The sequence below is a fragment of the Ursus arctos genome, unplaced genomic scaffold, assembly GCF_023065955.2.
Source record: "Ursus arctos isolate Adak ecotype North America unplaced genomic scaffold, UrsArc2.0 scaffold_21, whole genome shotgun sequence".
NCBI classification, from domain to species: domain Eukaryota; kingdom Metazoa; phylum Chordata; class Mammalia; order Carnivora; family Ursidae; genus Ursus; species Ursus arctos.
In genome coordinates, this window is record NW_026622886.1 from 2,155,842 (window position 1) to 2,182,643 (window position 26,802).

Consider the following 26,802-nt stretch of genomic DNA (forward strand, 5'->3'; position numbering starts at 1 on the left):
TGGGTTCCCCTCAGCCTCTCTCACTTTGGGCTTCCTCAGGGAGCCCCACCCTGTGGGCGAGGTGGGGACTGCTCCCTCATGGGCCCACCTGCGAGAGGTTGGTGGTGGCACTGGTCCCCAGGAGCTGGCCCTGGTCTGCAATGAGGTAGGCCAGGTGCTTGCGGCGCTGCGTCTCCACAGCCACGTCCGTGAGGGAGCCAGCCAGCCGCATGGCCTCCCCCAGCAGCAGCTCCGCATCCTCAATCTGTGAAGGTATGTCTGACAGCGTGTTGAAGATGGAGGCCGAGTTCTCGGACTGGATCAGCTCCTCCTCCTGGGCCATGCAAGGGAAGGAGTACGGGGAGGGGGCATCACTGCCAAATGCCAGGCCTGGGAGCAGACCCAGATCACCGTCCTCAAGCACGTGCGACCTCCCCGATGACCAAGCTGAGCACAAGGAGTTCGGGCCCCAGGGCACCCCAGCCCACCCCACTGTGGGCCTCTCTGGAAGCACCATGGTCAGGACACACGATGCTGACGGCGGAACCCCACGGCCGCCCCCCAGAGGAGGGGCCCCGGGTGGGACAGGGCTCCCACAGCACCTTGAGCCGCAGCATGCCCAGCGTGGTCTGGAACAACACCAGGGAGCCCTCGTAGAAGAACAGGTCCCAGAGGCGCAGCAGCAGCTTGATGTGCACCACGCTGGCGAAGGCCGTGAGGAACCAGTGCAGCGTGATCAGGGACAGTTCTGTGCATACAGACCAGAGCCTCTGTGGCTGCAACCAGGGACAGCCAGCATGGGGCAGCCTGAAAGGGGGGGCATTCCCCAGGTACACAAGCTGGGGAGAAGGGGGAAGGCTGCTCCCAAAAAGCAGCAAGCGGCCTTGCCTGCTGCAAGAGGAGGGAGGAGACAGGCTGTCAGGGAACATCAGAGAACGAGAGCACCACGAAGACCGTGTGTGCTGCTGTGTTCAGGGCTTGGCCTTGTCAGGTGAGCGCCTTTCTTCTTCCCAACACAGCCAGCGCCCCCGTCCCCTGCTGGCTGGGTCGGAGGCCTCAGACCTGCAGTATCTGAGCCAGAGTCGCAGGACCCCCAGACCCCAAAGAAGAGGGTGGGTGCTGCCCCCTCACCAATGTCGTGCTCCTGGAGCAGCTTGTCCAAGCGGGGCAGGTACTGGACGATGAGGTGGCGCAGGACCCGCTGGTCTGTCTGGACACCCAGCAGAGTGGTGCTGAAGTAGGAGGCAGGAAGCAGGTCCTCGATGATGGCGCACATCATCCAGAAAGCGTCCTCCTCCTCCAGGAACAGCAGGAGGCAGGCAGCCACCTGGCCGGGGCAGGGGGACAAAGGGCCCGTACCCAGGTCTCCATGTGAATTAGAAGAGGTAACCCCCACCCCCCGCCCCGAGGGTCACATCATAGACACATGCTCTCCTCAGAGCTGGAACCAACGTATCTGGCAGCCCCAGCCCTCCATGGGGATTCCTGTTGCCAAGCCCCACCACCCATCCTACTGCCCTGGATGGCACTGGTCACCAGCGGAGGCCTGGAGAACACCCCGGGGGACGCCTCCTACCCCTTCTGGGCTATGCTCACCATGCCCGTGCCCTGGCAGTAGCCGATCTCCGGGTAGAGCCAGGCCAGGGCTCGGAGAACCCTGCGCAGGCGGGGTACCCCGATGCTGCTCACGTCGGCGAAGCAGGCGTTGCTGGGCATGGTGCGGAGCAGGTCCTTCTCAATCTGCCAGCAGCCCACCCCCAACGAGCCCCCATGAGACGTAGCCACACGCTTGGAGGCGCACACCACCCTCCACGCTGGTGACACCGGAGGCACCCTGTGAGGGAAGCTGGGAGGCCCCTGTGTGGGACGAACCCTAGGCAAGCTCTTCACCCAGGCATGAGGATTCCTAAGGCTCTGGGTCAAAGTTTACCCGCCTTCCCTCAGAATTAGAGTCAGCTAGTGTGTAGCTGATACCACCAGATTCACCAGGGGAACTTAGAAAAATGAAATTATAGATCCCTGGGCCTCAAGCCAGAGCTACAGAATTTAGAATCTCTGGAATAAGGCCTGGAAATCTGTATTTAAAATCTCCAGGTGATACTAATGTACACCCAGGTTTGGTGATCTTTTTGACAATGGTCCCTGCTGCCTACAGAGGACCCAGGAAGTGCAGGCTTGTTCCAGACACAAGTGTGGAACCCCTTGGCCGCCTGCTCTCCCGGGCCACCCTTGCCAAGGAGAGACCACCAACAAGGGCGGGTTCCTGTAACCCCAGGCAGCTCATTGCCCTCCTGCAGGCCACACACGGTTCCTGACCAGAAAGTGCTTTCTGAAGGGCCCCTGGTGCCGGCCCAGCCTCACCTGTTTGGCAGCAATGGTCTCATCATTGGAGCTGTTCTTTACCACTTCCCGGTAGGACAGCTCAGAATTCCTCTTCTTCTGCAGGGCCCCGGAGAGCCGCATCCACAGCTGCAGGGGGGAGGCGGCATGAGCCTTCAGGGGGACACCTGAACCCCTCCCCCACTGTGGGCCCCCTGCAGGTCCCTCGCAGCTTCACCTGTGGCCTCATGCTGTGCGGGATGCCGGCCAGCACCAGGGAGCGAAGCTTCTCAGAGCGGGGCAGAGAGACAGCAATCTTGTCCCAGGTGAGATCCCCCACATCGTGGTTATGGGTGAACTCCAGGTGGGCCTGCCACCGCAGCCTCTGTGGAGGGTCCTCCAACAGAGACACACCTGGCAGCTTGCTGGAACTGGGGTTGGCACCGTCTGCCAGGAGAGAGCCGGGAGATGCAGTGGTGAGCAGGGCCAGGCTGTGGCCTTTAAGTCCAGTGCCCAGATCTCACCACTGAAATCCAGAGCCACATTTCCAACAGCTTCCCACGGCTGCAGCCACATGTCCCGCAGACATACCAATGAGCGAACGCAAGCTCTTGAGTTTCTGCCCCAAACTTGCCCCTGCCCAATCCCTCCCAGATCCACAGACCCACGTCCACTCTCCAGACACCCAGGCTTGGGGCTCAGAAGACCCTCTGGCTCCTCCTACACTTGTCCCCCACATTCAGCCCCCAGGCAAGTCCTGTTGGCAGATTCTTACCGCTCTTACCACCTCCCGCTACACCTCCTGACCAAGCCATCAACTTCCATCTGGGTCATGGTACAGTCATTCTCACTCGTGTGCACCCCTGCCTCCCTCAGGGCTTTCACCCAGCAGTGACCATGCCCCTTCTCAGACATGAGTCAGACCACGTCACTCGGCTCACTCTCACAAGAGGCCTTACGAGGCTCTGCGACCATGTCCTCTCAGCCTGGCTCCTCCATCCTCATCACCTACTGCTCTCCTCTTGCTCCCCTGGCTCCAGCTGCTCCTCACCAAATCCACTCCCACCTCAGGGCCCCTGCACTGATTACTCCCCTCCCCCAGCTGTGCTCACTGCCTCGTTTCCTCCTCGTCTCCATCCAAGTGTCTCCCCTTTGAGAGGCCTTCCCCTGTATCACCTTGCACACAATCCACCTCCCCTCTTCTCCACAGCTCTGAATTTTTTCATAGCTCTTCTTGCCCCCGGCATATATTTGTTTGTTCACTGCCTGGGAATTCCAGAAAGCCAAGACCACTTTCAGGTTTGTTCAAGGTACTGGGGATGCAGCAGTGGAGAGCGGACAACCCGAGACAGCCCCTGAAATGCTGGCATGAACACCGACAGAGCTCTTGTGACCACCAGGTAACATCAGGGCACATTAGCCTCACACGGATCCTCGTCCTTACTCATCCAAAAGCCATGCCATCAGCCTCGGCTTTGCAAAACTCCACCTTTAGTGAATTTACATGCAGTAAAATGCACAAATTTTAAGCGTACACTTGGTATCAGTAAATAAATGTCTAAACGTTGTCCCCATCGAGACAGAAAATATTTCCATTATGCTAGAGAGTTCCCTGTGTTCCTCACAGGCCCAGATTTTTAACTTCCAGGTATCTGCCTGCAAAGCAGAGAGCAAGGAAAACCTCCATCAGAACTGGAATATGAGTAACCTGAAGAGGACGGGTTTCAGCCCATTAAAGCCTGCGAGTCGTAGTTCCATCCCGGTGACAGGCTGCCCTGGGTTCTGGCAGACAGCTTTCCCGACAGCCCATATGGAAACCAGCAAGTGTATTTAGAGTAGAAAGCAATGGAAATGGCCTGGAGGCCCAGTTATAGAAGAGTGGTTGTACAATATTATCATCAATCCGTTACAGTGGCATCTTACACCGGCACTGAAAAATATGCTTTTAAAGGGTCTTAACTGACAGAAGCACTGCTCATGGTAAATAATGTTAAGAGACACAGAGCAATATAAAAATGTGTAGATAACATGTTAGTTATGAAAAGTACACACACACATGCACACACAGCCAGGAAAAGAACAAACTGAAATGTCAGCAGTTATCTTTAGGTTGTGGGATTACGGGTTAATTTGTTTTTCTCCTTCTATTTCTCAACTGTACTACAATAAAATTATTGCTATTATCATATGCAGATCAATATAATTACCCTACATTTTAAAAAACCAGAGGTTTCCATATACTTAGAGCCGCCTCTGAGGGTGAGACTGTTAGGCCGGTTCAGGAGCAGGTGAAAGCCCAGAGCCCAAGTCGTGGCGGCACGATGGAGAGTCACCAGAGCTGGAGTCCTCCCCACGTGGGGACAGCAGCGAGATTACACACCAGGGGCTCCCTCTTACCTTCCTTGTCCACGCGGAAACCGAACTCATCGTAGCGGAACTCTGGTGGTTCCACTGACTCTTCCTTCTAGAACCAGGATTAGGAAGAGTCAGTTATATGGCCACCAGTCTGGGACCACAGATTCTAGAAGATGCCACCCACATTGCTGCCTGCTGAAACTGAAATGCCGGCCTTCAAGACTCAGATCAAAGGCCACCCCTTCCTTGAAGCCTCTGTGGTCATCACTCAGCTACAAGGGCCACCACCTTCTCAAACTGGCCCAGCATTTTCCTTGTTCTCCTCAGAGGTCAAAGATAGTAAGATCAAGGTAAGAAACATATTTTATGCATTTCTTTGTCCTAATAATACTGAGCACACTGTGCCTAATACTTTTCCTCCAACCTAATGACTAATTCCCAGAGGACGTGGAGCTAAGATGCCATCTCTGATGGTGGCTTCTGAGCCCACGTGAACACAGTGGGGTGGCTACCCACCCCCAGGAAGTCTAAAGCAGTGGGTTCCCTTTGGTACCACAGCCTGGGTACAGAGCTGTACCTGCGTGTACTTGGCCAACGTTTCCTGGGGCCACATGCTCGGAGTCAGGGCTGAGAAGGGGCCACTGGCAGAAGGTATGTGGTTTCCTAAAATCAAGGAGGACCAGGAATGGAAATTAAGAAAGTGCAGAGCATTCAGGGGGAAAATTCAAGGTGCAGCATCCCCCACTCCCCCCCCCAAAAAGGGCCTTGGCAGAAAAGGGACTGCACCATTAAAGGTGGGATGGATGGGGAAGGGGAAGAGACCTAAAAATGAGCAACTTTCTGGAGGAAGGAAAAGAAAAAAAGCAGCATGTTACAAAACATAACCAAAGTTCATCTCCTTGCTTCTTCCCTCATCCAAGTGTGAGGATTTGCAGGCTAGAGGGAGGGGAGAGCACGAGAGATTCAGGGAACCTAGAGATCTGAGCCATGAAAAGTTGTGGTAACCCTGGATGCAGGGTAGGAGGACCTCCTCCTTTCTCACACTCTTATCCTCAAAGGTCTGTCCTACTTCCGGACCACTGGATGGGCCCTCCAGGGCGAGACCCTCCCCTCTTTTTGGACAGCCTCTCACCCATTTCCAGCCCAGGGCCTGCCTCCCACCTGACATTGTGTGGAGAGGCGGGGCAAGTCTTCTGCAAATCCACACTCAGAAGGCTTCCTAGCTTATTGTCTTACAGCTGGAAAGCTCCTCAGGCTTCATCTGGTCCAGAAACATCTGCCCTGGTAGGAAAGCAGAGGGGAAAGTCATTATAATGCAGCCCCTCTCCAAGGAGTCATTTCCATTCACTGCTCTGATTTTGCTGGCCAAAGGGCAGTGAGAAGGAAAAGTCACACTTGAAAGAAATGTCTCCTATTCTGAACATTTTGTCTGGGAGAGGATACATGAAGCACTCTGAAGAAGCTACAAAACCAATGTTAACCGCTCTGCGAGCCAAGGGGAGTGCCCACTCAGTTCCGTTATGAAAGGAGGGAGTCACACATACAGGCTTCCTGGTGCCCTAGGCTCAGGCAAATGCTTCTTCAAAAGGAAAAGAAAAACCAGCCAAACCTCCATGAAGAGGTTTCCCTGAGCTAGAATCTTTGAGGAACCATTTAGATTATACAACTTAGCCTCTGAGTCAATACCTGGAATTCACCTCAACACTGACATTTTCCCCTTCACCAAACCGTCCACTCTACCACATCCTCCACTAGCCTTATAGCTGGGAAACCAGGTCTCAATCTGATCCAGATCTTTCCTGTTGCTGCTGAAATTCCTGCCTCCCTCCCTTTTCTGTCCTCTCAAAAAATGACAACAGTAAAAAAACAAAATGGGCAAATACATTTCTCCAAAGACATGTAAATGGCCAATGAGCAGGTAAAAAGATTATTCATCGGGCAAATGCAAATTGAAACCTCAGTGAGGTACCATTTCACACAAGACGGCTATAATAAAAAATACAGACCGTAAGTGTGGACGAGGATGCAGAGAAAGTAGAACCCTTACATTGTTGGTGGTGTGTGAAATATAAAATGGAGCAGCTGCTGTTGAGAACAGTCTGGCAGTTTGTCAAAAAGGTAAACATGGAGTTCCCATATGACCCAGTAATTCCACTCCTGTAGTTACTCACCCAAGAGAAATGAAAGCATGTCCATCCACCCAGAAACTTGTACACGAATGTTCACAGCATTATTCATTATTGCCAAAAAGGAGAAACAAGCCAACTGATGAATGGATATACAAAATGTCTGGACTGTCCATACAGTGGAAAATTACTCAGCTGTAAAAAGGAGCGAAGTACTGATACATGTGGCTCTATCAATGAACCCTGAGAACATTATGCTTAGTGACAGAGGCCACTCACAAGAGGGTGAATACTGTATGATTCTATTTCAGTGAAATGTCCAAAAGAGGCAAATCCATGGGTAGAAAGTAGGTTAGTGGCTGCCAAGGGTTGGGAGAGACAGGACTGCAGTGACCACTAACAGGGTTTCCATTTGGAGGAGACAAAAAATGTTCTAGAATGGAATGGTGGTAATAATTGCACAACAATATGAAATACTAAAAACCACTGAACTGCACACTTAAAAATGGTGAATTTTATAGCATGTGAATTATATCTTAATTTTAAGAAAGAAAAAGCCACCAATTGGGGTGTCCTCTAACTCTCTAACTTCTCATTTCTAACCTGCTCCTAGTAGATCTAGAAAGAAGCTGTTATTACCTGAGCTTCAGCAGAAATGCAGTTTCTGAACCAGTTTCCTCAGCCTTTTCTGAATATTAAGCCTTTTATTTCCAACTGTGGAATGAAAGGCTTGGACTCCGTGAAAGAAACGAGAGAGGTAGCAATAAGGCGATGTGGCTGAAATATTTTAGGGCAAGCTGCCTTCCAGTTTTTGAAATCATGTTCTTCCAGATCAAGACCTAAAGAAACGTCTTCTCCTGCCATTTTTCAGGGGGTTGCTGCTGTCCTGGCCCACAGCAGTGCCTCACCGTCTCCACGCCCTCTGCCACAGAATTCTGGTAGACAGAAGGGTCAGGTGACTGACAAAGAAGCAAAAAAGGAAAATCAAAGGGAGCGTTGGGAAAACATCACCTAATGGACCCTTAACTTGAGCATATATTCACAGTGGGCATGTGAAGAAATCCCTGTTCTCTTTAAAGACACATTTGCAAACTTGGGGGCAAAAGAATCCTCTTGTAGCTCATAAGGGCAGTTCAACTGGTCACCAACCTGCACTCCCGCCTCAGACACACCCCAACCATGCCACATTTGGCCTAAATGCCCATCAGGGAAGCCTTGCTGCCCAACTGGGAAAGCTGCTCCCTCTTACTTCCAGACAAGAACCACTGAGAGCCAGATAGCAGAATCCACTTCCCTAACAGGTCAGCCATCCTAGGCTTGTCTCTGTTCTGCCTAAGGATAATAATGAAAACAGAGTGTCTTCCCGGCACCTGGGTGGCTCAGTGGTTAGGTGTCCGACTCTTGATTTTGGTTCGGGTCATGATCTCAGGGTTTTGGGACTGAGCCCTGCATGGGGCTCTGTGCTCAGCAGGGAGTCTGCTTGAGGATGCTCTCCCTCTGCCCCTGCCCCCACTTGTGTGCGTGCATGCGCTAATAAATAAATCCTAAAAAAAAAAAAAAGAATGTCTTCCTTCAGTATAACAGATTTGTAGGGCCAGATTTGAATGAGAATCTTGTGCTGATGGAACAATACATATTTTTACATTAAAGGGAATGAACTTTTAAAATCACGTCATCATTCAATCCTTATCACGCATTTTGAAGTAGATACCTCTACTCGTTATACAGAAGAAGCCTAGAAGAGACCCACGTACAGTTTTCCAAACAGACCCCAACAATGTACCTCCTACAAAACCCACTACCTCCCCATCCTGCCTGGTGAACCGATGTCACACAGTCACCAGCTAGATCATCACGAGCATCCTCATCACTGATGCCACAAAGGTAGTGATTTGGTGGTTTTTTCCGGAGGGACAGAGAAAGTGTGAAGGAAGCAGGCGTTGCTGATAGTGGAGGAAACGAGCTGTCTCCAGCTGTGGAGAACTGAGGGGGCCAACAAGACAAATCTCGGTTTGCCCCCACTCATTCATTCACTCAACAAACATTTACTGAGTGCTACCACAATCCAAGCAGAGATGCAACAGTGAAAATCGAAAGTCCCAGGTGTTACATTAGAGAATCAGACAATAAACATAAAAATAGCTGAGTCAGATCATGACAAACTACAGTACATAAGAAAAATAAAGAAGGTAAAGTATAGAGAGTACAGAAGAGAGGGGTTATATGTCATAAAGTGGTCAGGAAAAGCCCTCTGAGGATAAGGTGGCATCTGAGCAAAGACCAAAACAGAAGTGAGGGATCAAGTCACATGGCTGAGGGAAGAGGGATCCAGGCAGAAGGCGGAGCAAGTGCAAAGCCTCTGGGGCAGGAACATATCTGGAATGCTGGAGCAGCAACAAGGTGGCCAGCGGATTGGGAATGAGGAGAACAAGAGCAAACGCCGGTGGGAGACACAGCAGGTGTCACGGAAGGCCTGACCGTGTGTGCAGACTTTGGATCTTATTCGCAGTGAGGTGGGCATCACGGCAGGGTTCTAAGCAGAGGTGAACCTGAATCCGACTTAAGTTTTAAAAGCTCTCTGGCTGCTGTGCAGAGAAGGCTGCAAGCAGGAGGCTTGCCGGTGACATTGGTGGGAATGACACTGACTTTGCTACAGTGGGACCAGCAAGAAATGGTCACACACACATATATATGTGTCACATCTCCCACGGACTGCTCTGAGTCTCCAAGTTCCCAGTAGGAGCCGGATGTGATATTACTAAGCTGGGCGGGCAGGTTTTTCCTGCCTCTGGTCGCTATGGAAACCTGCCCGAAAGCAGTCGTCTGGAAGGCAGTAAAAGCAGCTAAGGAGTTAGCCACGTCACCAGCTGCCCTGCTGTTGTCACCGGGGTACTGAGATGCAAACTTTTGAAAACAAGGATCAACACAAGCAACTCTGAGGTGCTACAGAAAGAATTTTTTAAATTAAATTTACATGCTTAAAGGCATCTTTTTACTCTGCCGCCAGTATATTTCTCCCTAGTCTGCCAATCGTACAATTTCCTGTAAGGCAAATTTTGTTCACAAAGCAAAGACAGTCCGATGTCGCTGTAAATGTGCGTGTGTTGGGAAGGGGGGGTGCTCGCTCTTGCTACAGATCAAGGAGATTTTATCCTTCACCCACTTTTGATCTACTATTCTAATTTTCTTGACAATACTGCAGGGTTACCACAAGTATTCTAAGAGGGCTGAGATCCTAAAAAATGTTTTTCTCTGTGAGAAAATGACAGGACACAGAAAACTATTGATAATAACTAACTGGGAGAGAGACGCACAAAGCCAGGGAAGTCTCAAGAAAGGCTGGAGTAAGATGATAATGGAACTACTATAAATGCTTTAAAAAATCAAAATCTTGGGGCATGTGGGTGGCTCCATTGGTTAAGTGTCTGACTCTTGATCTCAGCTCAGGTCTTGATCTCAGGGTTGAGAGTTCAATCCCTGCGTTGGGCTCCATGCTGGGCGTGGAGCCTACTTAAAAAAAAAAAAAAAAACAAATTAAAATCTTTAAGATCTAAATATGAGATCTGTGGGGCACCTGGGTGGCTCAGACAGTTAAGCATCTGTCTTTGGCTCAGGTCATGATCCCATAATCAGGTCATGATCCTGGGACTGAGCCCTGCATTGAGCTCCCTGCTCAGTGGGGAGCCCACTTCTCCCCTTCCCGCTCCCCCTGCTTGTGCTTTCTCTCTCTCTCTCTCTCAAATAAGTAAATAAATAAAATCTTAAAAATAAATAAATATGAGATCTGAAACCATAAAACTCCTAGAAGAAAACATAGGCAGTAAATTGAAATTGGCCTTAGCAACATTTTTTGTAGATAGGTCCCTGAGGCAAGGGAAACGAAAGCAAAAATAGAACTATTGGGACTATACAAAACAAAAAGCTTCTGCACGAGGTAAGAAACCATCAACGAAACAAACAAAAAAACAACCTATTGAATGGGAGCAGACATCTGCAAATGACATATCCAGTAGACGGTTAGTATCCAAAATATATAAAGAATTTACACAACTCAACACCAAAAAACCCCAAATAATTTGATTAAAAAATAGGCAGAGGACCCAAACAGTTTTCCAAAGACGACATACAGATGGCCAACAGACAAACAAAAGGATGTTCCACATCACTCATCATCAGGGAAATGCAAATCGAAACCACAATGAGACATCATCTTACATCTGTCAGAATTCGTAGAATCAAAAAGACAAGAGGATGTGGAGAAAAAAGAATCCTTGTGCAGTGTTGGTATGAATGCAAACTGGTGTAGTCACCATGGAAAACAGTATGGAAGTTCCTCAAAAAATTATGAGAAATACTATACTACAGACAGGGAGGCAACCCAACTGTTCATTGATAGATGAATGGATAGGGAAGACATAATGTTCACCCACAGACACATGCAGGTGCATATGCGTGTGTGTGCTTGCATGCACGCGCGCACACACACACACACACAAACACAACTGGAATACTACTCATCCATAAAAAGGATGAGGTCTTGCCATTTTGACAGCATGGACGGACATAGAGGGTATTATCCTAAGTGAAATAACTCAGAGAAAGACAAATACCACATGATTTCACTTTATGTGGACTCTAGAAAACAAAACAAGCAAACGAACAGCAAAAACAGACCCATAAATACGGAGAACAAATTGATGGTTGCCAGAGGTGGGCAAAATGGGGGAAGAGCAGTGGGAGATACCAGCTTCCCGCTATGGAATGAATAAGTCATGGGGATGAAAGTACAGCATGAGGAATATAGTTAATAGTAGTGCAACAGCTTTACAGGACAGTTGGTAGCTACACCTGTGGTGAGCACGGCATAACATACAGACTTATCAAATCACTATGTTGTGCACTTGAAACTAATTGAACATTGTGTGTCAACTATACTTCAACAAAAAAAAGCTTCACAACCACTCTTCCCTCTGATAACCCCTTTCTCCCAAGCTCCAGACTAATATTTCCAGCTGTTTCCTATGGCCAACATTATCTTTCTGAAATGCAAACCTGTTCCCTGATCTCCTGCTTATTAACTCACACCCAGAATAAGGGCCATATTCTCTAACAATACAAGGTCCTATACGACCTGGTTCTACCCCTCTCTCATCATCCCCACCTTTACCTTACGCTACAGTGACGCTGGCCTACTCCTATCATCTGCCCACATGTCTCCATTCTTTAGTCTCTAATGGTCTTCTTACTTGTCAGGTAGACTCTTATTCATACTGACTCAAATGAAATAACACATTGTCATAGAAAGAAGCCTTCTACAGTAGCCAGCCTCCAAGATGGCCCCAAATGTTTCTACCTCCTGGTATTCACACCCTTGTGTTGGCCCTCTCCACAGTGAGCCACCGCTAACCTCTGTGACCAATTATGGCAGCAGTGACCATGTGTAACTTTCAAGGACAGGCCACAAATGGCATTGCAGCTTCCACCTTGGTCTCCTGAATCACACGCTCTGGGGGAAGTCAGCTGCCATGCTGTAAGGACACTCAAGGAGCCCAATGGAGAGGCACCAACTTTGTAAGCCACTTCACTGAACCACCTTGGAAGTAGATCTCCTAGCCCCAAGCCTGACTGCAGGCCCAGACTAATTCATCCAACAGCAACGTCATGAGAGACTCTCCTCTCTCATGAACCAGAATCTCCCTACTGAGATGCTCCTGAGTTTCTGATCCATAGAAACTGTTAAGAGATAATAAATGGGGGCGCCTGGGTGGCACAGCGGTTGAGCGTCTGCCTTTGGCTCAGGGCGTGATCCTGGTGTTGTGGGATCGAGCCCCACATCAGGCTCCTCTGCTGGAAGCCTGCTTCTTCCTCTCCCACTCCCCCTGCTTGTGTTCCCTCCCTCGCTGGCTGTCTCTATCTCTGACGAATAAATAAAATATTTAAAAAAAAAAAAGAGATAATAAATGATTATTTCTGTATTAAGCCACTAAGTTTTAGGGTGATTTGTTATGCATCAAAGATAGCTAATATACATTTGAAGTGACTCTTCTCTGCCTTGAGTTGAGGTTCTCTCCCTATGCTCCTATATGGCCGTATGAATAAGTCCATCACAGCATTTACGTCATAGTATTTTTATCCCTTTTTCTTTTTAAGCCAACTGACTCCCCAAGACTAAACTGCATCTTGTTTCCCTTCTGCACTCAGAAGTCTCTCAATAAGCATTTGTTAGATAAATTAGACAAATGAATGAACATCAGCAAATGAAAAAAAAAAAGTAAATAAAAGTCACATTTCACACCACAGTAATCTAACTGGTGTTTTATTTACCCCAAATCTCCCTTCTTCTGGGTGTCTGGAAAACAGCAACCTCCCTACCACACTGACCCCACACTTTTTGAGACTGCTTCCTTTACTCACTTTTTTTTTTTAAGATTTTATTTATTTGTTTGAGGGGGGGCGGAGGGAGAGGGAGAAGCAGGCTCCCCTCTGAGCAGGAAGCCTGATGTGGGGGCTCGATCGACCTGAGCCAAAGGCAGACACTTAATTGACTGAGCCACCCAGGTGCCCCTACTCACTCTTTCTGAGTACACAATTCTGGGAAGCTGTTTACATTTACATGACTTCATCTCTTTGAGCCTAGTTGACTGGTTCTGGGTGAACACAGACTTGAACTGGACCAATCATTAACACTCTGAACACGATGAGACCAGGCATGAGCACTTTTCCCAAAATGGGCCTAACGAGTCCCTTCTTGGAGGTTTTAAAGAGACCCAGAGAGCCGTGGAGGTCAGCCTCTTTGGTGATGGAAGCATTCATATATATATATATATATATATATATATATATATATATGAACACATATGAATGTGTGTGTACATACATATGTATAATTATATGTATTTACATATACATGAATATAAACATACATAAAATTGCTTTTTAAAATATAATTCTTGGGATGCCTTACTGGCTGAGTTGGTAGAACATATTAGGCTCTTGATCTCGGGGTTATGAGTTCAAGCTCCATATTGGGCATGGAGCCTATTTAAAAAAAAGAATAAAATAAAATACTCAGTGCTGGTAAAAACTAGTTTTTTGATAGAAAATTAGTTCATTCATGAATTGTTTATTCTCCTGGAAACTTAAGGAAATAATTCAGTAGAAGCAAAAAGGTATGTGCATGAAAATGTTTACTTCAGCATGAAGTAAATATGAAAATATATGAAAAATGAAAAAACATGAAAATAATTTAAATGTCAAACATAGGGGAATTAATCAAATTTTGGGATAGGGACACAATAAAATGTGAGTCACTTCATATTCCAACCATGGACTCCCGCACCTCGCCAAGATGGAGTAACAAGGGCTGGATTTACTTTCCCAGCTTCAACACCTACAACAGAAAAATACATAAAACAATGGTTTCCAAACACTGGAAGACAGGCAGGACAGGACAGTGAACCCTGAGAGAGAGAAAACAAATGAGGTGAACCCTATGATCATTTCAGTTCCCACATGGGGAGAGTTTGCAGGCTGGCCCAGGAGTCAGAGTGGAGAGCTAGAGGAGGCCAGAGTAGAAAAGAAATGGAGAAGGGAGGCTTGCACAAAGAGAGAACTTCGGAAATCTGCAGAGGGTATCCCCAGTCTTTATCTGAATATTGGTCAGAGCATGTGTGTGAGGAATGTACCCAAGGTTGGGGAAAGAAACACCTGATAGGAACATGAGGAATCCCTGATGCTCATGCCACTGTGTCATTGTAATGCATTCTCCCTTTTACATACCGTGGAATGCAATTTGCTAAAACTGTGTTAAGAATTTCTACATCTATGTATGAAGGACATATGATCTCTAGTTTTATTTCCAAGTAATGCCTTTTTTTGGTGTTGGTATCAGGACAATGTTTGCTTTATAGAATGGTATTACTTCTTTCTTAAATATTAAGTAAAAATCACCAATGAAGCCTTCTGTGCCTGGAGTTTTCTTTGTGGAAAGGTTTCCAAGTATAATTTATTTAATAGAGTTAAGGTGATTCAGATAGTCTTTTTCTTCTTGAGTGAGCTTTGGTAGTTTGAGCACTTTCAAGGAATTTGTCCATTATCTAAGTCATTGAATTTATTAGTGAATTTAATGCAAAGTGTGCAAAGAACAAAAAAATATCATAGGTAGCAAAGACAACAGAAATCAGTTAAATGGAAACAAAAATATAGAGGAAAACCCAATGAAACCAAAATCTGCTCCTTTGAGAAGATCAATAAAATCAATAAACCTCTGACAGAGTGAACCAGAAAAAAAGTGAGAAGACACAGATTATCAAAGTGAGGAATGAAAGAGGATATATCACTACAGATCCTAGAGACATTAAAAGGATAATAAAAGAATATTATGAACATTTTATGCCAATAAGTTCCACAATGCATAAAAAGAACAATACATCATGACCAAGTGGGACTCGATCTGCAGCAGGATCTGCAGATCATGACCTGAGCTGAAGGCAGGTGCTTAACCAACTGAGCCACCCAGGCACCCTTAAAAAAAAATCTTAATGATGAAAGACTGAATGCCATACCCCTAAGAACTGGAAACAAGTAAAGGATATTTTCAAAATCCCAGAAGGATTTCTGGAGAAACTGACAATCTGATTCCAAAATTTAAATGAATGAGCAAAAGAACTGGAATACTCAAAATAATTTTGAAAAAGCAGAAAGCTAGAGAACTGACACTACCTGATTTCAATACTTACTATAAAACTACAGTACAGTGTGGCACTGGCAAAACAACAGACATACAGAACAATGGAAGAGAATACGCAATTCAGAAATAAAGCCATACATATTGCTAATTAACATTATGGGTTGAATTGTGTTTCCCCAAAAAGATATGTTGATGTTCCAACCCCCAATATGACCTTATTTGGAAATTGGGTCTTTGTAATTTAACCAACTTAAGAGGACATCATTAAGGTGAGCCCTAATTCCAGTTCCCACGTGGGAACTGGAAGGGGAAATCTGGACATAGACATATACAGAGGGAAGACAATGGTTAGAGACACCAGGAGAATACCATGGGAAGCAGAGACTGGAACTACACTGTAACAAGCCAGGAGTATCTGGGACTACCCGAAGCTGGAAGAGGCAAGAAAAGATCTTTCTTCTACAGGTTTCAGAGTGAGCAAGGCCCTGATGACACCTTGATTCCAGACTTCTGGCCTCTAAAACTGTGAGAAAATATTATTGTCATTCTGAATCATCCAGTCTGTGATACTTTACAATGGCAGCCCTAGAAATGATTACAATTAATTTTCAGCAAAAATATAAAGGCAAAACAAGGGAGAAAAGATAGTCATTTCAACAAATGGTCCTAGAAAAATTGGATAGCTATTTGCAAAAAAAATTAACTTTAATCCATACCTCACACCATATACAAAAAATTAACTCAAAATGGATCACAGGTCTAAATGTAAAACCTAACACTAAAACTTGTACTTTTAACATGATTTATTTGTTTGTTTCTCATTTTAGAGAGAGAGAGAGGGCGCAGGGTGGAGGGGCAGAGAGAATCTTAAGCAGACTCTGCACTGAGCATGGAGCCCACTGCGGGGCTCGATCTCACCACGATGAGATCAAGACCTGAGCTGAAACCAAGAGTCAGACACTCAACCATGCCACCCAGGTGCCCCTAATTTTTTTTTTTTTAAGTAAGCTCTAAGCCCAATGTAGGGCTCAAACTTGTGACCCTGAAATGAGGAATTACATCCTCTATCAACTGAGCCAGCCAGGTTCTCTGAACACTAAAACTTCTAGAAGAAAACACAGGAAAAAATGTGACCTTGGTTAGGCAAAGATTACTTAGATTTTACACTAAAAGCATGATATATAAATGAAAAATATTGATAAATTGGACTTTATCAAATCAAAGCCACAGATGGTAAATATTTTTAAATCATATATCTGATAAGGGATATGTATCCGGAATATTATGAATTCTCAAAACTCAGTAAGCAAAAAAACAACCCAATTTACAAAGGGAGGGGTAAAGATTCAAATAGAAACATTTTCAGCAGTGCTCGGCTGGCTCTGGAAGAGCGTGAGACTCTTGATCTCCAGGTTGTGAGTTTGAGCCCCACAATGGGTGCAGAGATTATTTAAATGAATAGATAAAAAGAAACACTTTCAAATTAGATATACAAATGACAAGTATGCAGAAATATACTCAACGTCACTTAGTCACTAGGGAAATGCAAATTAAAACCACAATGAGATATTACCACACACACATTAAATAGTTAAAATAAAACCCAAACACTACCACCAACAAAACCTAACGATATCAAGTGCTGATGAGGGTGCAGAGCAACTACAACTCTCCGACATTGCTGGTAGGAATGCAAACTGGTACAGCAATTTTGGAAGAGAGTTTGGAAGTTTCTTATAAAGCTAAACATAACTTATCATATAACCCAACAATCCTACTCCTAGGTATATTTATTTAAGTGAAACGAAAACTTTAGTTTACCCCAAAAATCTGTATGTAAATGTTTATAGCAGCTTTATCCATAACCGCCAAAATCTGAAAACAACCCAAATGTCCTTTAACCGGTAAATGGATAAAGAGCTGTGATACATCCATATAATGATTACTAATCAGTTAAACAAACAAACAAACAAAACCCAAAGAAACAACTACTGACACATTTAACCACACAGATGAATTTCAAATGTATTATGCTAAGGAAAAGAAGTCAGACTGAAAAAGACACATACTGCAGGATTCCATCTTTAGGGCACCCCGGATAAAGCAAACTATAGGTACAGAATACAGACCACTAGTTTCTACAGGATGGGGGTAGGAGGAAGAGTTAACTACTTAGCTATACAGGGTAATCTTGGGAGGTGAGAGAACTGTTCTATATCTTGATAGTTGGTAATTACATGACAGTATGTATTTGTCAGAGCTTGCAGAACTGTACACTAAAAGGAGTGAATTTTATATGTAAATTATACCTTAAAAACATAAAAGAAGAAAAGAAACATTATGCTTAGTGAAAGAAGCCAGACACAGACTATAAAAATTCCAATTGTGGGGAATAAAGAAATGTGTATACTATTTTTATTTAACATTAAGTGAAAACAGAAATGCATAAATCCTTCAGTCATTCACTCCCCAAATATTTCCCCAACACATATTATGTGCTAGGGCAACAATGACTTACAAGCTAGAGGGGAAAACAAACAGAAAACAAATAAACAGATGGACAAATAAATGAGAATTCCTGAGTGTGGGAGGTACTCTGAATAATACAAAAGGCTGATGTGATATAGAATTCAGGGAAGGAATCTCTGAAGTACTATTTGGGCTGACACCTGAAGGACAGGAAACCAGCCCTGGAAATCTAGGAGTAGAGAGTCATGGACAGAAGAATGACAAATCCAAACACTCTGCTCTGATGTGGGTAAGAGCTTGGAGGAACAGAAAGAAGCCCGGTATAACTGAAACACAATGAACAAGAGAGGCAATGGTAAGAGGAAACGGGAAGGTAGAGGCACCCAGATCACTAAGGGGTCACAGTGAAGGATTTAGATTTTAAGGACAGTGGGAATTCACAAAGGGCCCTAGATGTGGCTGTTGTGTGGCAAATGGCTTATGGAGAGACACGCGTAGATGTAGGGAGACAAGTGCAGAAGGGCAAGATCTAGGAAACAGATGAGAGTGGTGACAGTGGAGGTAGAGATGAAGAGAAGTGAATGGACTCAGAATAGAATCAGAGGAAGAACCAACAGGCCTTACTACTGGGCAGGATGTGATGAACAAAGAAAGGGAGCAAGCAAAAGTGAGGCCTAGGTTCCTGGTTTGAATCCTGGGATTATGAGGATGCCATTCACTTCTTATACAGAGGAGAGTGGAAAAGAAACAGGTTTGAAGGAAGAAGGGATTATGAGTTGAGAGATAATGTAAATATTTCTTAGATATCCAATTGGAGACAATAAGTAGGTGACTGGATATAAAAGTGTACATCTTCAGGGAACTGTCAGAACTAAAGAGATAAATTTGGGAGTCTTTCATTCATCTATCCAACCAACAAACTTTTCTGAGCAACTACTACGTGCCAGACACTGTTCCATGTGCTTGGGAGTGAACAAGTGCTAGCATATAAAACAAGACAGACAGAATTCTTGCTCCCGCGAACCTGCAGTTTCCTCACCTGTAAAAGGGGGTGACAAATGAGAAAATGTAAAGAAATACTTATCACGATACCTGGCACATATGTGGTTACTAAATGCCAGCTATTAATATTAGTGACAGAAAACAGACAATAAGTAAATAAATGAATAAAGTAATTTCAGAGTAATAATATATACTATGAAGAAAATAACACAGACTAACAGGTTTCAGAGTAACACAAAAGGGCAGAAGAGCTACTTTTGATGGGTAGTTAGAGAAGGCCTGAGGAAATGACATTTCAGCTGACACCACAGAGATGACAAGGAACCGGCTCTGCAGAGACCTAGAAGGACAGCCCAAGCAGAAGAAATGGCTTATGCAAGGGTCTTAAAAAACAAGAGTTTATTACACTGAAGGAGTACCAGGCCAGTGTGTTGGAGGTAGAGTGATGAGGGGAACATAGCAGACAGCACTAGAGAGGCAGGCAGGAACTAGCCTACAGAGGGTCTACCACCCATGGCAAAAATGCTGGATTTTATTTTAATGGGAAGCAACTGGAGAGCTTTGAGCAGGGGCATGACACAGTCTGACTTAGGTTTAAAGAAATCACGTTGGCTACTGTGTGAAGAATGAACTACAGATGGGTTAAGGATGGAAGCTATCACAGTTGTCCAGGTGAGAGACAATATCTCTGACTAAAATAGTTGAGGTGGTGACAAGTAACTAGATTCTGGATATAATCTGGAGGTACAGAGGTGGATAACAGAGAATAAAGGAGGAAATCAATGATGACTTCTGGGTTTTGTGTATTAACGAAGATGAGGGAAGACTCGGGGGAGAGCAAGTTTCAGGGTTAGGAATCAAGAGATCTGCTTTGGTCATGCTAAGTTGGGATGCCTATTAGACCTCTAAGTGGAGATGTCAAGCAGACGATTGTATATATGAATATAAAGTTCACAGAGTCAGTACTATATCTGGGAATCATTAGGACTAGATGTCATGGCCAAGCAGAGAATGCAGAATAGGGGGGCTAGAACCAAATCTCGGAACATTCCAATACTTAGAGGTTAGACAGGAAAAGGAACAGGAAATAAAATCTGAGGGGTGGCCGTTGTAGTAGAAGGAACACTAGCAGTGTGTAGTGCTGCAGAAATCAAGAGGAGGAGGTGATCGTCAGTGCCGTGTACCACCCAGAGGTCAAGTGATGAAAGGACAGAGAATGGGTTGGTGGTTCTGCAAGCTGGAGGTTTTTGGTAATCTTGACAAGAGTTTTAAGTTTTAATGTGAAGGTGAAAGTCCAACTGGAGTGAGCTGTAGAGAGGACAGCAAAGTGGAATCATCAGCATCAAGATGGTACATGATTTTACCCATTTAAAATACAATAGCTACATGCTGAAGGTACTATAAAAAAGAATATTGCTGGGTTAGGTGGTAGGAGTATGGGGCTTTTTGGTCTCAATTTTTAATATTTTCTTTTTTGAAAAAATACAGAGGTATTGCTTAAAAATAATTATATCACACAAAAACTTGTATCTGAACATTTATAGCAACATTATTTATAACAGCCCAAAGTGGAAATAATCCAAATGTCCATCAACGGCTGCATGGATAAACAAAATGGATATATCCACGCAATGGAACATTACTCAGCCATAAAAAGAAATGAAGTACCAATAGAGGCTACAACATGAAACTTGAAAACATGCTCAGTGGAAGAATTCAGTCACCAGTCACAAAAGACCATGTACTGTATGATTCCACTGATGTGAAATGCCCAGTATAGGCAAATCCATAGAGATAGGAAGTAGATTAGTGGTTGCCAGGGGCTGGAGGGAGGGGGAAATGGGGAGTGACTGCTAGTGACTGGGGGTTTTCTTTTGGGGGTGATGAAAATATTCTGGAATTAGACAACAGTGATGGTTGCACGTCACAGTGAATATACTAAAAACCTCTGAAAGGGGTGACTTTTAGGGCACCTGGCTGGCTCAGTAGGTGAAGCATGTGACTCTTGGTCTCAGGATTATGAGTTCAAGCCCCATGCTGCATGTAGAAATTACTTAAAAACCAAAATCTTTTTTAAAAAGTGACTTTTATGGTAAATGAATTATATCTCAAATTTTTAAATTACAGTTTTGTATAGTGGAACACTGAGGACCAAGGAAGTGTCCTCCATGAGCTCTTTCTGAGGTTCACAAACGGAGCCCTGAACTTACAGCAGCTATGTAGCTTCTCTAAATCTTGCCCTCTGCTTCCTCCAACAGAAATACTACTTATTACCTCAAATATCCATCTCTGCAGGGATTTAATGTTTACACAAAACCATAAAAAGCAAAAATGAAAAAAAAGGTGCAAACTATTAGAAATAGCTTATCTATAACTGTGAAAAGAATCCCTTTCTCTCTCATTTGTAACTAACACTTTACTCCCACCTCTCAGCATGAATTTGACATCTTAGCATCTTAGCAACCTGTGAAGTTAGGAAATCCCTAAGCTGCTAAAAGGTAAAGTCTGTCATCTTTCTAGTTACTGTAACAAGTTTTCCCCCCCAATAATCTAAGTAATCACTGGAAAAACAACTGACAATAGTTTAAAATTCAGACTTCCAAGGCACCAGGGTTTTTTGTTTTTTTTGTTTTTTGTTTTTGTTGTTTTTGTTTTGTTTTGAAGGATAAACCAAATCCTCAGTTGTCTGACTCCACTTGGGGCTGCCTTGCTTTCTAGTACATTCAAGTGCAACACTTTCTTTCCAAAGGCAAAGCCACTGAAAGCAGTTTAAAGGAAAAAAGATGCTTATAAACCAGGAGACTAGAAAACTACAGCAATTTACAAGATAGGCTATAAGGGAAAAATGCTATTTCCACATCCAAAACTCTTACAGAAATATTTCCCTATCCCCTGAATTTTCTCCACAGTTCAGGCACCACAACCTGAGCTGGGTCAGGTGGGACACTGGCTGTTAGAACCCAAGGCTCAGGAGCGCTTCTTTCCAACACCTCTGGACATTTTGCACAAGATCATTCTTTTCCCACTGAGAAGAGAGTAAGATGCAAATACAAATGATAAACCATAGCAGGATAAATCTGAGCTTCAGGTCAGAGGAAAATCTCCGGGGTATAAACACAGTTATTGGGTTTCTCATGGGAAGGGAAGTTCTGCACTCTTCCCTGAGTTTTGTACTTATGCAATATTAATGGAAATCAGAATTTAAAAAAATTCTGCCACAAGTCTGCCACCCCAATAAATCATTTTCTTCCCTTCTATGTTCTCTTTCGGTTTTCCCGTATATATGCCCTATGTTCTCTTTTGGTATTTCCCTATATATATATAATCTAACATTATAGATTTTAAAATATTTTTCTCTACTGAACACTAAGTAATCAGCATTGTCCCCAGTAACTGTACAGTTTTCATAGCGATATAGTCTGTAAATGACCAATCTAGTTATCTGTTGATACATTTAAGAACCTAGAAGCAATATCTGCATTAAAAACAATGTTGTGAGGAACCCTCCCTTTGAAAAATTTTTAAATGAAATTAACAAATCTGTCTCATGGGGAGAGGATTTGGATTTTTGAAAATCTGCTTTTTCTACTTTAAAGTGTCAGCTTTATAAAAAGAAATCAAAGGGTGAGATTAGGTTAATAACAGATTATTGATATTAGAGTTTAATGTAGTGCCATTTGAAGTAAGGTAATTAACCCAATGACCCCTACACTTAAAATTTTACAATATTATAATTATAGCACAGTGAGGAATTACTATTTTAATAGTTGGCTCCAGAATGCTTCCCAGAGAGGGTGTTTATCTTTGTTCTGGAAAATACTCTGATAAGCTCCTTAAAGGCAGAAGGTAAACCTTGAAGGCACAGAAGAAAAAAGAGATCAACTGCCTAGCAAAAGAAATGAATAGAAATTTGGATGCAGGGGAGAACAGAACTACAAGTGGCCTGGACCATAAAGAGGAGGGGAAGAGAAGTCCAAAATCAAGATGAGGAGCTGTATCCTTTGGAACAAAGTGACCTATGAGACATTAACACTCCGTGTGACTGAGGGTAGGGAGGCGTGGAGGGTGAGAACAGGATAATCCAAAACCCAAATGAAGTTGTGTTGTTGCAGGGTAAAAATCCCTTTACCATCCCTTATTTTCAGTAAAGCCAGCATCTTGTAAGAGCCTTGAAGGTGGTTTGGGGGAAAACCAAATAAAAGGTCTAAAAGTAGAGATAATAATACCTACTGTACAGAGTTGTTATGAGGACTAAATGAGTTAAATTTGAAAAATCCGGGGGAGGGTGTTGGAATTTTCACGTGATGTGGGCTGACAGAACTTGCGTCCATTTTATTAAAATTTCAAGATAAGGGATTTCAGCTGATTATGTAACACAAAAATTTTATTTATCTCACTTCCTTAGATTTGTATATAAAATAACTACTTTTTAAAAATACAAGCTACAGTTCAACAATATTGTGGAGTTTATGGCTCCCTAACTTCACAATATTGTTCCCTTTCCCTTAAATAATCTCACCCATGGTTCTCAAACTGTGGAGTGCATCATAATCATCATCTGGAGGACTTTTTAAAACCCAAAAAGCTAATTTTTTCTTTTTTTTTAAGATTTTATTTTATTTTTTTTTAAAGATTTATTCATTTGAAAGAGAGAGCACACGAGCAGGGGGAGAGGCAGAGGGAGAGGAAGAAGCTAACTTCCCTCTGAGCTGGGAGCTCGGTCCCAGGACCTGGAGATCATGACCCCCGCCAGAGACAGATGCTTAACCATCTGAGCCACCGAGGCACCCTAAGATTTTATTTCTAAGTAATCTCTATACCCAATGTGGGGCTCGAACCTACAACCCCAAGATCAAGAGTTGCATGGTCTACTGACTGAGCCAGCCAGGTGCTGGCTGAATTTTTGAATCTGAAGGTCTGAGTAGAGTAAGACTATTCCTTTCTTACAAGTTCCCAGGTGACGTTGTTGCTATGGTCCAGGGAACACACTTTGAGAACCACTGGGCTAAACTACTCTTTGACCATTCTTTCAAATTCTAGTTCAGATGTGACTTCCTGGAACACCTTCCCCTTCCAACTTCCATGTCCCCTACCTCCATTCTCTGATAAAACTAATCACTGTACATGCTCCTATTGTTCCTTATTTCATACTATACTGTAATTTACATATGTACAGATCTGCCCTACATCTGGTGCCTAGCCTAGTGCCTGACCCGTGGCAGGTGTTGACTGTATGAGCAAACTCCCGGAAGATCCCCATGTACAACATGCTCCTTTGTAAGTTCCTGTGCTGGGCTGCTTCCGCTTGTAAGGCCCCCCACTTTACCTGACTTGTCATTCTCCAGGCTCAGCCCAGGCATTTCCTCCACGAGGAAGCCTTCTCTGACACACCTGCTGCCCCAGGTTTATGTCAGGTGCCCCTCTTCCTGTCTATCTATAACATATCATATAACATTTAATATACCATCTATAACATATCTATCTATAACATATTTATCTTAATAATAGCTACCATTCACTGCAGGCTTTCCAAGTGCCAGGAACTCTAATAAGCAGAGTTGGATTAAAATCTTTAGAGTTCCTGGGGTGCCTGGGTGGCTCAGTAGCTGTGTCTGCCTTCAGCTCAGGTCATGATCCTGGGGTCCTGCGATCCAGCCGTGCATAGGGCTCCCTGCGCAGCGGGGAGCCTGCTTCTCCCTCTCCCTCTGCCTGCCATTCCCCCTGCTTGTGCTCTCTGTCAAATAAATAAATAAAATCTTTTAAAAAATATATCTTTAGAGGTCCTTTTGTCAGGCCATTCCCACTTCTGGAAATTTATCCTACACTTCAGCAAAATGACTCCTATAGAAAGACACTCCCTACAGCATTGTTTGTGATGGCAAAATATTAGAAAACCTCAACAGTCACTGGTTAAATAACTTACACAGCATCTATGCAACGGTGTGCAGCTGTCAAAATACAATGGGTCAGTTATTTATGTGCTGATAGGGAATGATCTCCAAAACATACTGCTAAGTGAAAAAAGCAAGAAGCAAAACAGTGAGAAGAATAGTAAACATTTGTACAAAGAAGGGGAAGTTTTCACATAAAATTTAGAAGGCTGCATGTGAGAGTAGCTGGGTGGCGGAAAGACTTTTTACCTAATACCTTTTAAATTTTGAAGTATTTGAATGCATTACCTATTCAAACAAAGTTAAGCATGAAAAAAATTTAAAGACCTTCAGAAAGCCATAGGATAAGAAAGATTAGGTGCTCCCCCTACTTAATCAATATAAAAATAAGTATGAGGAAGTCCAACGTTTAGATTTTCTCCAAAATGACTTCAGCTATGTTTCTATGAAATGTCTAATACCGAGTTCTTTCCATTTCCCCTTTGTATTCTGTGCCTCTGCTTTATTAGCGCCCTCAGCACATGCCTGGTCTACTAAAGGTCAATCCACAGCAGATGTTCATTAGATCCAGCGACAACACTCTAGTTCTTACCATACAGAGTGTGCAAGGGTCGTGACCCTTTAGTTCTCCTCCTGCCTTGCTGGCTGCTCCTGAGTCTCTTTCCCAGTTTCCTCCCATGCCGGTTCTTTTTTTTTCCCCCTAAGATTTTATTTATTTATCTGAGAGACAGAGAGCAAGCAAGCACGAGCAGGGTGAAAGGCAGAGGGAGCAGCAGACTCGCCGGTGAGCAGGGAGCCCGATGTGGGGCTTGATCCCTGGACTCCAGGATCATGACCCGAGGGGAAGGCAGACACTTAACCAACTGAGCCACCCAGGTGCCCCACCCCTGCCGGTTCTTAAAATGCCTTAATGTTCTGTTCTAGATCCTCCTCCAGGTCCCTGCACTCTCACTGACTCTCATGGCTTCAATTTATACCTACAGGCAGATGATCCCATTTCTATCTCCACAACATATTTCTCTACCAACTTCAGGTTTACATGTCCAACTGCCCACTGGGCCACTCCTCCACATTCCTCGAAATACCACGCTCTCAAATTAAGGCACTGTGAACCCTGCCCTCCTCCAGTGGCCCCTATCTCAGAAGACTGGCACTACAATCTATCTACCACTTTTCTAAGTCAGAATCGGGCCTCATGGTTAATGGATTCTCCTTCATCTTCCCACCTCCACCCCTCAACTCTTAGGCCTTTCTGAATGTTTTTTCAAACTTCCCTTTTCTCTCCAACCTGTGCTATTTCCCAGTTGGGGCTGTCATCATTTCTCATCATCATGGTTTTTACAAGTCTTTCAACTGGGATCTCTGCCTTCAGTCTTACCCCCTCCATGCTACACCCCATCTATTCTCTATTCTGCAGCCAGAGAAATCCTTTTAAAATGCAACTGATCAGGGGGCGCCTGGATGGCTCAGTTGGTTGTGCATCTGACTCTTGATTTCGGCTCAGGTCCTGATTTCAGGGTCCTAGGTTCAAGCCCTGCCTCCGCTCCACTCTCAGCGGGGAGTCTGCTGGAAATTCTCTCCCTCTGCCCCTCCCCCTACTCGCATGCGCTTGCTCTCTCCCTCTCTCTATAAAATAAATAAATCTTTAAAATGCAACTGATCGCTTCCTTCCTTTTAAAACCTTTTTTTTCTGGGGCACCTGGGTGGTGCAGTTGGTTAAGCGTCCAACCCTTGGTTTCGACTCAGGTCATGATCTCAGGGTCATGAGACTGAGTACTGTGTTGGGCTCAGCATGGAGTCTACTTGAGCCTCTCTCTCCCTCTCCCTCTGCCCTCTCTCTGTAAAATAAATAAATCTTTAGGGGCTTCTGGGTGGCTCAGTCGTTAAGCGTCTGCCTTCGGCTCAGGGTGTGGTCCCGACGTTCTGGGATCAAGCCCCACATCAGGCTCCTCTACTGGGAGCCTGCTTCTTC

At 44.6% G+C, this 26,802-nt stretch overlaps 1 protein-coding gene across 4 annotated transcripts in view; it reads right to left on the reverse strand.

Moving 5' to 3' along the window:
• Window positions 1–26,802, reverse strand: part of SGSM3 (small G protein signaling modulator 3) — a 46,707-nt gene that overhangs the window by 4,011 nt on the left and 15,894 nt on the right. For 2 of the 4 annotated variants that reach the window (XM_026479580.4, XM_057316568.1), the window contains exons 2-10: window positions 5,815–5,934; window positions 5,231–5,316; window positions 4,696–4,762; window positions 2,537–2,745; window positions 2,341–2,448; window positions 1,576–1,719; window positions 1,111–1,306; window positions 582–727; window positions 89–313 (exon numbers count right to left, since the gene is read on the reverse strand). In XM_026479580.4, the coding sequence (XP_026335365.2) occupies window positions 89–313; window positions 582–727; window positions 1,111–1,306; window positions 1,576–1,719; window positions 2,341–2,448; window positions 2,537–2,745; window positions 4,696–4,762; window positions 5,231–5,316; window positions 5,815–5,821 (1,188 nt within the window). In that variant the 5' untranslated portion in view covers window positions 5,822–5,934. Of the gene's footprint in view, window positions 1–88; window positions 314–581; window positions 728–1,110; window positions 1,307–1,575; window positions 1,720–2,340; window positions 2,449–2,536; window positions 2,746–4,695; window positions 4,763–5,230; window positions 5,317–5,814; window positions 5,935–7,418; window positions 7,739–26,802 lie in introns of all 4 variants that reach the window. The other 2 variants (XM_057316570.1, XM_057316569.1) reach the window with 2 other exon arrangements.